This window comes from Manacus candei, unplaced genomic scaffold (genome assembly GCF_025592945.1).
Source record: "Manacus candei isolate 608988 ecotype Guabito, Panama unplaced genomic scaffold, ASM2559294v1 h1tg000028l, whole genome shotgun sequence".
Lineage (NCBI taxonomy): Eukaryota > Metazoa > Chordata > Aves > Passeriformes > Pipridae > Manacus > Manacus candei.
Window position 1 is genome coordinate 18,895,754 of NW_026138076.1, and position 14,447 is coordinate 18,910,200.

General features: G+C 36.4%; 1 protein-coding gene across 1 annotated transcript in view; it reads left to right on the forward strand.

The window, feature by feature from the left end:
* VEGFC (vascular endothelial growth factor C) overlaps window positions 1-14,447 on the forward strand; it is an 84,990-nt gene that overhangs the window by 45,246 nt on the left and 25,297 nt on the right. The window contains 2 exon segments of the mRNA XM_051790452.1: window positions 11,246-11,459; window positions 13,387-13,577. Coding sequence (XP_051646412.1) covers window positions 11,246-11,459; window positions 13,387-13,577 — 405 coding nt within the window.

Sequence of the window (14,447 nt, forward strand, 5' to 3'; positions counted from 1 at the left end):
AAGGAATCCTTCCACTGCATTAATTGTGTGTGCACATAACTCCATCATGGTTTTATATGAAAACCATTATAAATAATCTCTCCAGATCGACTTTGGGAAGTGGTTTCATATGCTTGAAAAAGCACTTCCTGAAGAGTCACTGGTAATGCTGGAGAATTTGAAATTTCTTTCTGCATCAAGTTCTCCTGCTTTGACACTTTCTTCTTTTAAAATCTCAAAAAATCTCTAGAACCTTTGTTTTTGAAGAAACTGATGGATATGATAGGGTCTATTTTATTCAAAAAGTCTAGAGCTTTTTGATTTATTTTTTTCTACTTTTTATGTTAGAATATGTAATATCAAGATGTGTACCTTTACTTCTGAAGAATAAAATCTCAGGCCACTCTGAGCTGGAGACTGGGTGTTAGGTTGCATTGTCATGATACTAACTCACTTTTACTCCCTTATCTCTTTCTTCTCTCATTCCTATATGTCACAAACCCGATACCTGGGTTTGTTATTTTAAAGTTCTTCTGTTCAAGACTTTCAATACAAAAGTGAATACAAAATGTAGTGATACAAAACCATTTACTTCTTTAAAAAATTGTTTACTTCTAAGAACAGAAAAGAAGCTTAATATGAGTAAATACAGCTTTATGCCCATACTTAGCTTAATTTTAAACATCTTTGTTACATCTTTCTACAGACTTTGAATAACTAGAGCCTCTGTCCCCCTTTTTCTGCTCTCTGTATGCCTCCTTTTAATATATGTAATCCCTATAAATCCGTTTTATTTTTCATTAGTTTCTTGGCCTGGATAAGAATGCAGGCAGCTCAGCAAGAGGGTATAGGAAAAGTTTCAGCTAATGGCAACTGTCATGGATTCAAAATGCAATATTTTATCTTCAGTCAGAGGTTATATGTATTCTTGCCATCCAATAGAAGTTGATACCTCAGGGCGTATTTCTTGAAAAAACTTAATTCTGCGGTCAAGCCTCATTTAAAAAGTCTTCTGATAGTGTACTCTGTTCAGCACTGGATTACTCCATGTCCTGTCAGTGTAAATTAGGATCTAGTTTAATACTGCTGATGTCCCCTGATCCCTTTTAAGTAACATTGCTGTACAATATGCTATTCAGAATAATTTAAGCCAAAAATAATGGGGAGCATATATTTCTCCTGATTTGGTTGCATGAAAGGGAATTGTCACCAAGTCTCAATTTAGTTCTTGGATTTGCCATTCTCAAGGATTCATTTGCCTTTCCCTATCTCTCATGCCTTGCTGGCAAATCTCTTAATACCTGTCAGTTTTTACATGGTACAATAAGCTTTCTCCTTCAGTGATACACAAGCATTACTTCTCTTTTTGTGATCAAAGACCCTTATTGTTTTTTATTTTTTCCTCCGCATAGTTCAGAAGGGATGTGACAGCTCCGCGGAACTACCGATCTTTTATACTGCGGTTTGCAATGAAGTTAGCCAATCAGGGAAAGCAAAAAGAAAAAAAAAAGTATTACAGGCTCAGTATTTAAACAAATAGTTTTGTCTCAGTGTAGCTTCTCCGTAACAGGTGTCAAATTGTGATCCAAAGGGTCTTCCACATAGAATTTAGAATGGAGCACATTTCAAATGCAGATTATCAGGGTAGGCACAAGTGGGTTGTGGGTAGCAGGTCCTCTGCATGGTATACCTGCCTCAGGATAATGAAATTCAGATGATCTCTTTCTTTTGCCTAGATTAGCAAAGAACCTTTACATAAAATATTTAACTAATACTTTGACAACAAAAATAAAAGCTGGTATTTTGTTTAGTAATGAAATGTCACTCTTTAATACCTTGGTTACGAAAAGCTGTGTGATATGTTAGTCTGCTGTGTTCCTTTGAGTTATCAAATAGACTTGTGTAAAATGAACTGAAAAAACATGATGCTAAATAACATAATCAGATAATAGTATAATTTTAATGGCATGCACTTAGAACCCCTAAAATTTAATAAAATGCACAGGTTTCTAAGAACCTTTATGTGTTTCCTCTTTTGTATATGCAAAACTTGATTGTAATAATTTAAAACTAAGATTTTGCAACTGGAATTGCTGTGTTATAACTTGCTCTTTAGTCTTTAGGTTTTTTTAAGTAGTGTGTTATGTTTATGGCTGGAATATTTGTTGAAATAGTCAATGTGACAAGGTAGGTGGTCTTGTAATTAATATTTCTGTACAGATCTGTAAACTGTGCAAGACTTGTTTAACAAAACGGAAATATGTCCTTTTAGATTAAAACATTTGTTTTGGAATAAAGTTCAACTTTTTCTTTGAAATTCAATTGATCTAGTTTCATGGCCTCTGAAATTATTTGTTTTAAGAACCATTTTAAAAGTATAATTAATTCAAGAAATTTCTGTGACCTGTTGCTAAATATTTAGACTATAGATTAATTATATTTGCTCAGGGCTTCAAAAAATGGTTTTAAAAACTTGGTGAAAAGGCAAGTTACTTAGTAACGAGAAATTATACAACAGTGGTAAGCTATGATGTGTTCATGTAATCTTGCTGTCCTATAAATAGCCACATTAAAAAAAAACATGAATAAATGAGCATTGAATTGAAAACTAAATACTCTCATCACAGTGAGAACACAGCATATGCTGTAGTCTGTGTGTTCAGCATAACTCAAAAATGTTGTGAAGAATGCGCAATTTATTATTCTTGCTCTTAGTGGAACCTTTTTGTATGTACAAGTGACCCACAGAATAGAAAACATGACATAAAAACTCTACCTACTGCCTTTTTGAAGCACTCACTTGATACGTGGCCCTAACTCCTACTTCTCACTGCCTAATTAGGGTCTAGGATGTATTCATGTAGAACAGGTACTGTGCTCAAGTGGTATCTCAGAATGGGCTGGCATATAAGTTACCATGAAGAGGTTACCCCTTACCTCTCCACTTAGTAAGTCTCTACCTGATACTGAGAAGTTTTCTAATTCTCCCTGCCTGTGTTACACTTGCTGAAGTGATGACAGGTCATTGCAGTGCTATGATGTTAATAGCTTTCTTCCAGGATGTCTCTATATTTGTTTGTTGTTTTGTTGTTTTGTTTTTTTTTTTACAAAGTTAATGGCAGTTGTAAATTAAAGTAATGGTAAAGCCAGTGAAAGTTCAGCAAACACTGAGAACTGAGAATAAGCAACCTTTTTATAGAGGCCTGGTAGTTTTATTCTTGTTTACTGATTTTGATGGGATACATCTGACTGTTAAAAAGAAAACAAAAAACCCCAAAAGATTGCAGGGTATTTTGAAAAAAAAACCCCAATAGTCAGACCATTAAAAATTGCTTAATTGGCATTCTATCTTCTTCTGAGAGCATAAGATTTTATAACAAGGATTTTTAGTAGGAGTGCAAGTTTTTCTTTTTAGAATGGTGTGGTTCACTTTCCTCAGTGTTAGGTAAAAGTTGCTCAAAAATATTCAAAATGAACATATTGTTCTTATAAAGTGTCAGATTCTACAGAACTGCCACATGGCATAAACCCAGTTGTCTCATAATCAGAGTGCACGCAGTCAGCACCAGAACCTTGCTGGTTGCAGTGGTTGCATTGTAGAGGGCACTGACATTTTCATGCTGTTCTCTTTCTGAGTTAGTCTCTGAGAGTTAGTCTCTCTGACTAACACACATAGAGTGCTGTGTCTGTTAGTCACCTTGATAACCCAGAAATCATCACAGTGTTGTTCTTTATTTTCAGTTTACAAATGGTTTTTACTTACAAATGGTTTCCCCTTTTTTTCTGGTCATGCATGGTGATCCACATATTTGTCAACAATGATTGCTGGAGTTGCTGGTGACTGAGAAAATAATACACAAATCTCATCTGGTACAGATTGCACTGCCTAATGTCTCCAAGATTTAATCAGATGTAAGCCTTTCAGCAGCAATAATCCAAATCCTTATTGATTCCAAATCTATCTGTAATGCTAACTGGAAGCTTCAGTATGAGTCCTTGAATCAATTGAACAATCTAGATGCATCTGCACTTAGACAACAAATGGTTATCCCACAAATTTCCATGACTGCTGTGCAGCCTTTGACCTTTAATTTGTGGACTTATGTAATGAAAGCTTCTGAATAGTGAAACAAGTCTATTGATAATGGGGTTTATGGTCTGTATTTTATTTTGCATTTACAACTTGCTATGCTCTTAGAAATAGTCTGTAGGGATTTAGGAACATAAGCTGAAGACTACTGCTCTGGAACAAAGTACATTTCAAAGACCAGGTTGAAGTGCATGAGAACAGAATCTTTCCTGTTACAATAATCTAGTTGTGAAATTGCTTCAAAAAAGGATCTTACTAAGGCACCATGAACCTACTTTCTCAAAACTGCTTTCAGTCGTAGTCAAGAATAGTATTAATTGGCCAAGTTTGTAAAAACTTGTGAGAACTGACCGACTAAAATGAGTTTCTAAAGAATTAGGCAGCAGAGCACACAGTTGCTCTAGATAGGAACTAGAATTAATTTGGGGTTTTTTAATCTCTGTCTGCTTCCCAGGGAATTCAAATTCAAATAGAAAAGGGTATTTTCATAAGTAATTGCCATTGAAAGTATGAAAGTACTGGCATTTTTTTAGGGAAGGTTGAGAACCATTGAGGAATGCAGGTACTTGAGGAATAAGTATCAGCATGTTTCGGAACCTCAGCAGCAGCTAAATGTTTGACTAAAGGACTTAACATAAGTACCTTTGTGCAAATCTATAAACTTAGATATGTTTTCCAGCATTTTCTAAGCATATCTAAATAAAGTATCCAGTAAATGCTAACTTGCATAAATTTGGATTTTCCTTAACATGGAAATTTTACACTGCCTACCTTAGCTTAAACACTTGTACTTATAAACAGGAGGAGCAATATTAAACAGTGTAAGCTTAGGATGATTTTGTAGGAGTTTGTGCATCTTTCTCTCAAAAAATAGTCCAGACAAGTGAAAAAAAGTGTGATATATAATCAAGAAGTGAAACTTTTGCAGTATTAAGCTTATCCTTATAGCCAGTGTATTTTTCTTCCTTTTTAACAAATTCTCTTTCAGATTTCTCCTCAAACTCATTTATTTTTCCTTGCCTGTCTACTTTGTACATTCTCTCTCTCACCCCCACATTTATTTGTTTTCTTTGACTGATGTTATTCTTGGTATTTAAAATGCCAGAGTGAATAGAAGTCACTTAAAGCATAATATAGTTCAGACTGGTTTATTTATTTTATACTTTCATTTTTACTTTTTATGTTTTTCTGATAGGCAAAGCCTTACAAAGTAAGCTCTTTGAAGCAGAGACTTTTTCTAATCTCTCTGGTGTTCTTATGATATTTTGATTTGGTTCATATTAACTGCAGTGGTCTTCTTACTTGAAGTGATGTGAAAAAAAATTATGCTCGCTGTTTCGCTTCTGTAAGGCACTGTTTTGTTTCTGTAATGAGTGGTAACTTGAATGTTGCAACTACAGACAGTCATCCAGTTTTACAGGTGACAAATGGGTGCATGGGAGATCAAAATCAGGGCTTTTCTAGCATGATTAGAGAAGTAGACATAAAAGTGGAACGTAATTTTTAACTATGGCTATGATATTTAATTAGGGGTTTTTTGTTTGTTTGTTTGTTTTTTACTGGTATCAACTTCCAAAAAAAATAGCACTGAAATACATGAAAATTGCAATAAATTATTATGCAAGTGAAATGTTTATCCATGCTTTTCTCTTGCAATATTTCCATTTGGTTAAACACCATTTCAACATTCAGATTTAACTACTTGATTGTAATGCATTTTAGTCAGTCAATAAATACAGAATATAAGCATATTAAAGTGGAGGGGTTTATAGACAGCATTTTCCTATTAAGAATTGTCAACAAAATCCTTGAAAATGAAATGAGCTGACAACTGTAGTCAGAGCAGATACATAAAGTAATGCTATAGCACATTGCACCGTCAATTATGTGTCAAGCATGCTGCCAAATATTAAGTGTTCTGACCTTTGTTATTAATAATAGAGGCAGACACTGGGGACATGTGTAACATAAATAATGTAATGCGTGGAAAATCTATTATAGTTTTGACTTTGTTAATGGATATAGGGCCTGTTTGGTATCCTACCCCTTCCCTCACAAGCTATAATTTTGTGAAAAACTGGACATACCATGTAATGGAAAGCCACATTGTGAAAAACATACTTTGATAGAACAAAATGCTCTGAAATTAAATAAATAGTAGCAAGAGAGTGCTTTTCATCAGGCTTTACTGCTTTATATATAGGTGTATTTGTCATTTCCACTGTTCCTTGAGAAATATTGTGAAATAAGTGAAATGAAGTAAACACGTCTTTATTGTATTTTCCATTTATTCTTTAAGCTATTATTATCATCTATCATCTTGTAGAGTTTGGATAGTTAAAGGCTTAGTCAGTGTCTTTCTTTAGAATTTACCTTCTAACATTTTTAGGTGATCATATAGGACAATGTTGATAACAGCTAAAAGTGACAAAAACAGTAAAATGGCCAACCAAAGGACTGAGATAAACACTTATGAAGGGAGGGTTAGTGGTTAAAAGAAAAAAAAAATAAAAGGTCTCAAAGCCCAGTCCCTTAACTGACTTGAAAGAGCAAAGAAAATAGAAAACATAGGATAGAGAAAAACTTCTTGTGCAGTCACTGTTGGTACTGTTTCCTGCTTCCTGCTCGATGTCAAACATAGATCCCAGTAAAATGTTAAGCAGTTGGTCCAGGATTTCATCAGGAGTGCACTGTAACTGGTTATATAAAAATCAACGGACTGTTTACATTTATCAAAAAGCTTTCTTTTGTCCTAGAAGTTGTATAATTTCTCTTATCACAACTTCCATTAATTTTATATTACCTTTTATTTTTCCCTTTGAAGTTAACATTTGGGAATAAGTACCTTGGTGACAGTAATTGCAGCTACAAACTATATTTCTTTCTAAACTTAACTAATCTGGGCTTGCATAAAATGAATGCAAAATTGGAGCTCCTCTGATCTGTAGTACATTTTTGTGGATGTTACTTTCTTTGTGTCTTGTCATATATTCCAATAGGTGTTGAAGTCTCAAAATTGTTTTGCAATGGAAATCCACTGTCCTACACTACAAGCCAATGCATAATTAAGAAAGAGGAAAGAATAAAAGATATGGAACAAGACAGTATGTCTTTATAAAATTAACCAAAATTTGCACAAAATCAAAAATTTTGTCAAACAACTACTACATTTACAGAAGCAGATTCATTCCTCTCTTAGAAATTTAGAAACTGTTTCTTACAATCCTTAATGATTTAGTGCTTATACTATATGCAGGACACACTCTTCTAATCATCCAGAACTTAAGATTTCGTTTGATGTTTATGTCAACACAAAAGTTTGGCTGTTCTAAAATTAAATCAGTCCACAAGCTTCTTAAAAAACTGTTCCTTTAAACAGTTTGTCACAGATAAGAGTAATTTACTGGAATTAAAAAATACATATACATATAGGAAGAGATCTGTGATTTGTGTGTCAAGATAACACTGTAAGCATATTGAAAAATCAACATATTTTTTCTATTTTTTTCTTTCCCTAATTCTAAGCACTGGCTGTATTGTATTAAGTATAGATATATGGATTTCCTTCTCCCTTTCTTTCTGAATTGGAAGCGGGGACATAACAAAAGTCCATTAGTGACTAAGTTGGTTTTCCACAGTGTAAATTGGAATTGAAGCCATCTTTAAAAGCAAATAGCTTTATTAAACTAAGAACAAAATAATTCAGATGCAATAATGATGATTTTTTTTAAATTAATTTTATATCTGCTTCAAAAATTGTTTTCCTTCATATTAAGTGAGTACTTAATAGAATCATAGAATACACTGAGTTGGAAGGGAACCATCAGGATCATTGAGTTCAACTCCTGACAACCAGAAGAGTCACACCATGAGAGCATTGTCCGAATGCTTCTTGAACTGTGTTAGACTTGGTGCCTAAATTCCCTGGGGAACTGGTTCCAGTGCCCAACCACCCTCTGGGTGAAGAACCTTTTCCTGATATCTATCCTAAACTTTCCCTGACTCAGCTTCAGGCCATTGCCTCGAGTCCTGTCACTGGTCACGAGAATGAATAGATCAGTGCCTGCCCCTCTGCTTCCCGTCATGAGGATGTTGAAGACCATAATGAGGTCTCCCCTCAGTCTCCTCTTCTCCAGGCCAAGTGACCTCAAACAGACCAAGTGACCTCAACCCCTCCTCATACGGCTTCCCCTCAAGGCCCTTCACCGTCTTCATTGCCCTCCTTTGGACACTCTCTAATGGCTTAATATCTTACTTATATTGCAGTGCCCAAATCTGCACACAATATTCAAGGTGAGGCCACACCAGTGCAGAGCAGAGCAGGAAAATCCCCTCCTTCAACCAGCTGGTGATGCTTTGCCTGATGCCCTCCAGGACACAGTTGGCCCTCCTGGCTACCAGGGCACTGCTGAGTCATATTCAACTTGCCATCAACCAGGACCTCCAGGTCCCTTCCTGTAGCACTGCTTTCCAGCCTCTTGTTCCCCAGTCTATATACACAACCAGGGTTGCCCCATCTCAGGTTGTAGGCACATGGCACTATAACCTGTGGAATATCCAGAATAAAACAATACTTTATTAAATTCAATGCAATGTTTAGTTAAAGCAACTAGTTTCTTCATGTTTTGACTTTTATTCATACATATTTTATACAAGTATAACAAATTTTGTGTCCAGCTGAAAAGACATGACTTGATTTCTTGACCCAAGAGGAATTCATCAGCACACATTATTTCTAACAAATTCTCTGTCTTTCCTGCTCTATGCCCTGGCTTCCTATCAGCTAAGTAATATTGAGTTTCAGTACTTATTTTCCTGATGTTCTAGGCCTGTACCTTGAATATCTGAAACAGCAATAGCCAACATTTTGTCTACAGTGGGCTACACAGGCTTTTAAAGGATTCATCAGAGGTGGTGAACCTTCGTTTGCATTCTCCTTCCATGTTACCCCCATGATCTGCTGGGGCTTCCTAGGATCGCCTACTAGATGTCTAAACACAGATTTTATTCCTGTACCTTTTACAAAATAGACTGGCATCCAACCTTGTAACAGGATATACATGCTGTGACCTCCTGTGCCATGCATATTCCCATCACGTGGCAGGCATGCATTTGCCACACTGGCATTTACTGTGCTGGTGCAGGTACCTGCTTCCATCAAGGGACATGTGCTGCAGCACCCTCAGGCAGGAGTGAGGCTACTCAAGTCCTGCAATTTTCACCTCTCAGAACAAGCAGACAGTAACCAAATTAGTTATTTGTTAAGCTTTGATTTTTGTCTGTGACCCACTAATTGAGACCCTGCATGACATCCTACAAGGAGTGAAGGGGTGTTGGGGAGTGAGATGCTCTATGTTGCCATCAAAATTTGAAGACAAAGACCCCAGATACTGCTTGATGCATGGCTTGGGTCAGGGATGACCCAGTGGAGGCAAGACCTGCATGATCACTTTCCTGAGATGACAAATTGGTTGTTGAAACCTCCCAGGACATAGTCTGCAATGACACTGGTTAGTGAGGCTTTAGTGAAAACATTTTTTCTAACTTCGTAACACTTGGTCATATAAAATTACTTTGAAATAGGAATTAGAATCATAGAATGGCCTGGGTTGGAAGGGACCTTAAAGATCATCTGGTTCCAGCCCCCCTGCCATGGGCAGGTACATCTTTGCGCTAGACCAGATTGCTCAGAGCTCCATCCAGCCTGGCCTTGAACACGCAGGGGTGGGGCATCCACAACTTCTCTGGCCCACCTGTTCTGGTGCCTCACAACCTTCACAGTTCTGTGTATAACTGTACAGAAATGAGTTCTGTAAATTTGCCTTACCTGAGGTGTTTCTACTGTATTTGACACCAGAAAAGGGAGTGGATGCAAGCACACGTGCCGTTTTGTACACTTGTAGTTGTTTGTGAGACAAGGAGCAGTTTTGATTCAGGTGAACTAGTTCAGAATTAGTGATTTTACTCACATAATGTTCAAAATCATTGAATGGAAAGAATTTCTTTTTTGTTAATAGTGAAGTTGGATAAGGAATCTTAAATTTCAGTTTCTACAGTTTTATGTTCCTGCACTTAGACATGTCTTACACTGTTACAACCCAGTGTTTCTTTGATTAGAACAGTTTTGTAGTAAACTGTACAGCGTCTGCAGCCAGTTGATACGCTTTGTACGAAGTGTACCTCTATATTTTGTGTCTCATACTGCCATCTAAGGGCCATGTAGATGGAGAAGGTGGCTAAACGTTCTTCAATACTTTCTCCTTACTACCCTGCCATTTGGGAAGTCAGAAATTCATGGATGAGAAAGGTGGGCAGGGAATAACAGCAGTCCTTTGATGCAATATATTATTTCATCTAAAAGGACAGAGGAATCTCCCAGATAAGTGATAAATTGGAATGTAAATCTCAGTCATCTAGAAAACTGCAATTGCAATGAGCTTATGTAAAGGCCCATGAATAAGAAAGTAAGATTACAGGATTTGAGGCTACCCCTGAAACAGCAAGTTGAGGAATGTAGTGCTTAGAGGCCTGATGAGTTTCAGTTGAAACTCAGCATTGAGGGAGTGTGCAGTTTAGATTCTTAAAGGTACCAAAGTCTTTAACTCCTACTGATTTAAGGACTAGTGCTTTGTAATACAATTTTCTTACTAAGATTTTCCCTAAAAAGGTACAAAATAACATGAATTATTTTCTTTTTTCCTAATAACTGGTTTTGCATTTCTGCGTGTTTTGATTTTCCTGGACTAAGGGAAAATGGGCAAAAATTTGGTGTTACTTTAAGAGTATGTAATATTAAATAGCGTTAACACAATTTAAATATTTTGGAGTTTAACCATTCAAAGTTTTATCATGAAAACTTATCTTTCCAGGATAAAAATGCATTTTTATTTTTTTAATCTACAAACTGTATTTGTGTGGGCTTAATTCTATAGCTCCTTTCCCATAAGATGTTTTCAAATACAAAGTGCAATAAAGAATTGCAGAAGTGGCAGAAGTGAAACATTTCAGTATTTGTCAATATCATACTATTGGCATTGACTAACAGAAGCAGTTTCTATAATGAGGACCCCTTTGAGCATGACTTTATTTTACAATGTATGAATTGCTTTTCAGGCTAGTTTCCAGCAAACCTTGTGTAATAGAGAAAGTAATTAATCTTGCATGTTACTTTGACAGGCTCATGCAAGCAAAGACCTGGAAGAGCAGTTGCGGTCTGTGTCCAGTGTGGATGAACTCATGACAGTACTTTACCCAGAATACTGGAAAATGTTCAAATGTCAGTTGAGGAAAGGAGGTTGGCAACACAACAGGGAACACTCCAGCTTTGACACAAGATCAGATGATTCCCTGAAATTTGCCGCAGCACACTATAATGCAGAGATCCTGAAAAGTAAGTACAGGACACAAACCATGTTCCAACACACAATAAATTAAATTCTGAAGGCTTTTCAGTTGCGTCAAAAACATTTTAAAAGGTAACCATTGTCAGTAAACCAGCCTCAGCAGCCTGATTTGATGTGATGTCTATAATATAAAATCTTTGATAGTTCACATTCCATAATGAAACAAATCGCTCTCTAGACATATTTTAGGTACATCCATTGTGAGAAAGTTGCTTTCTCAGCTCAGTAGATAGAGAAAGTGCCTTCAAGCATAAGAAATCCTACTTTGTGGAGGCTGTAAAAATTTTGGAGAAAGCAAAGGAGATGCTAATAGTTGGAGTCATTGAACCGTTTCTGCGCATTTTTTGCAATTACATCATGGCTTAGTAATGCTTTCTTCTCTTATGCATTATGGCTTTAGGATGCCAAGTAATCCACTTGTAATTTTTCCCTGTTACAAGAGGGCAGCTGTCATGATGTTATGCTAAAATGAGAAAAAAAGGCCTTTCAACCTAATATGTCAATATCCTTTAGTGTTTCAGATTGCTTGGATAAAAATATATTAGCTTAACAGTTTAAACAAGTACTTGTAGGCAGTGAAATGTAGGACTTACAGCAGAAGGTGTATTTTTTTACGTGATATTGGATATCATATATCTTAATGGAGACTTTAAAGTACACATCAGGAAATTTTCCATTTCTGGTGAACAGCCTACCACAATCTAGTGCCAAAAGAGAAGAAAGGGTCCTTCACAGCTGCAAGTCTCAGGACTGTTCAGTATAAGACTGTATTTGGTAAAAGGCTGTATAACATGATGTAAAATCTTTGCCTAAATTTATATGGATAATCCGGGCACAAGTATCATGCTTCAGATTAAATCACATGTTGTATATAATTGCTAAATAATAACCTTTTGCTTTAAATATCACCCTTGTAGTTAACAAACTAAACATGTATTTAAATTAATTTCACATTAAGTGTGTAAAATTTAACATTTCTATTGTAGAGTTTTTAAGTGAAGTACTGTGTGGGACTGTTTAAAATTACTTTGAAGAGATGTGCAATACTTCTTTAGACTTTACACAAGATAAGACTTACCCCAGGCAAACGAGAAAGGACATGTACAGCTTGAGCTGCTGGCCAACAGGTCGAGGGAGGTGATTCTGCCCCTCTACTCTGTTCTGGTGAGACCCCATCTGGAGTACTGTGTCCAGCTTGGGGGCCTCCAACATAAGAAGGATGTGCACCTGTTGTAGTAGGTCCAGAGGAGGGCTGTGAAGATGCTTGGAGGGCTGGAGCAGCTCTCCTATGGTGATAGGCTGAGAGAAGCAGCCTTATAGCAGCCTTCCAGTACCTAAAGGAGGTCTATGAGAAAGATGGGGAGAGGTAGCAGAGCCTCTTGTGATAGAGCAATGGTAATAATTTTAAACTAAAAGAATTCAGACTAGATATAAGGAAGACTTTTTTTTTACAATGAGGGTAGTGAAACGTTGGAACAGGTTGTCTGGAGAGTTGGTAGATGCTCTATCCCTGGAAATATTCAAGGTCATTCAAGTATGAACAGGGCTCCGAGCAACCTGATCTGGTTGAAGATGTTCCTGCTCGTTACAAGGGGGCTTTACTAGGTGACCTTTAAAGGTGTTTTCCAACAAAAGCCATTCCATGATTCTGTGTTTTAAGGTCTCCCTGTTAGGGTCCCTCTTAGCTCTGTTGTGACTTTTCTTCTGCTGCATGTCAATATGTCATGTTCCTACGAAGAAGAAAAATCAGGTAGAAGTTAACACAGAGAGATGTGTATTTCACTGACTATGGGGTGTGACTCTAGCAATGGATATTATGGTTCCAAAGTTTAAAAAGAATCCTAATTTACTTCAGGAGAGTATTGTTTTTAAACAGTTACTTTATAACACATGACATTCCCTATAACTTGGCAGGTATTGATACTGAATGGAGAAAAACTCAGTGCATGCCACGTGAAGTGTGTGTGGATGTGGGAAAAGAGTTTGGAGCAACTACAAACACCTTCTTTAAACCCCCATGTGTATCCATCTACAGATGTGGAGGTTGCTGCAATAGTGAAGGACTCCAGTGTATGAACATCAGCACAAATTACATCAGCAAGACAGTAAGTTCTCACTCTTTTATTATAGTCCAAGTGCTACTTGCAAATCCATATATGATCATGCTTATTTTAAACCTTCTTATTGCTACTATGACAAAGGAAAATATATCAGCTGTTTCTTGTATGTATTTTCCAGACTAAACAGGAAAAACAGCTGAAGACTACTGCCTGGAAAAAAATGTTTAATGCTCTTTTCCCCAAAATATATTATTATTTTTTTTAGGGAAAAAATAAATTGTGATGTCGAATTCTCGGTTTTGAGATTACCCATAAAACTTAATTCTATCCCTTTCTTTTTTTTGCATCTACCACTTACCTGTATGAGGCAAGCACTCTATGGAAAACTAGCCTATAATTTTGTTAGTGTGGACTGTTGCAGGACATATGCAGACAGGATACGTTACAAATAAAGCCTATTAGGAACTCAGTTTTACTGTATTAAGAGATATTAGCATATTTGTTTTGTTGTAATGCATCTTCCTCCAGGTGTATGTGCTGGGTTTTATTCTTCCATTTCAGGGCTAGTGATCAGGTGTAGAGATCATGCACTAAGCTTGTGAGCTGCCTTTAAAGAAGAAGCATATATTACATTATTTTAAGTAGCTATAGGAATTATCACAGTTATCTTACAACAACATTTTCCTCAAAAAACGTGTAAAAATAATCACACTTAAAAGTGTTTGCTAGGTTATTTTGCTGTTGTTACGGTATTTGGTAGGGGGTTTGTTGTTTGTGGGTTTTTCACTTTTTAGTGTAAATCTTGTTTCCTCTTTCAACTAGATTCATCTGGCTGAAGATGCAGTACATATTTAAAATGAAGATCCAGAACTGCATAGCCAGCTATAATATCATAGCCCTTGAAATGTCACTCCT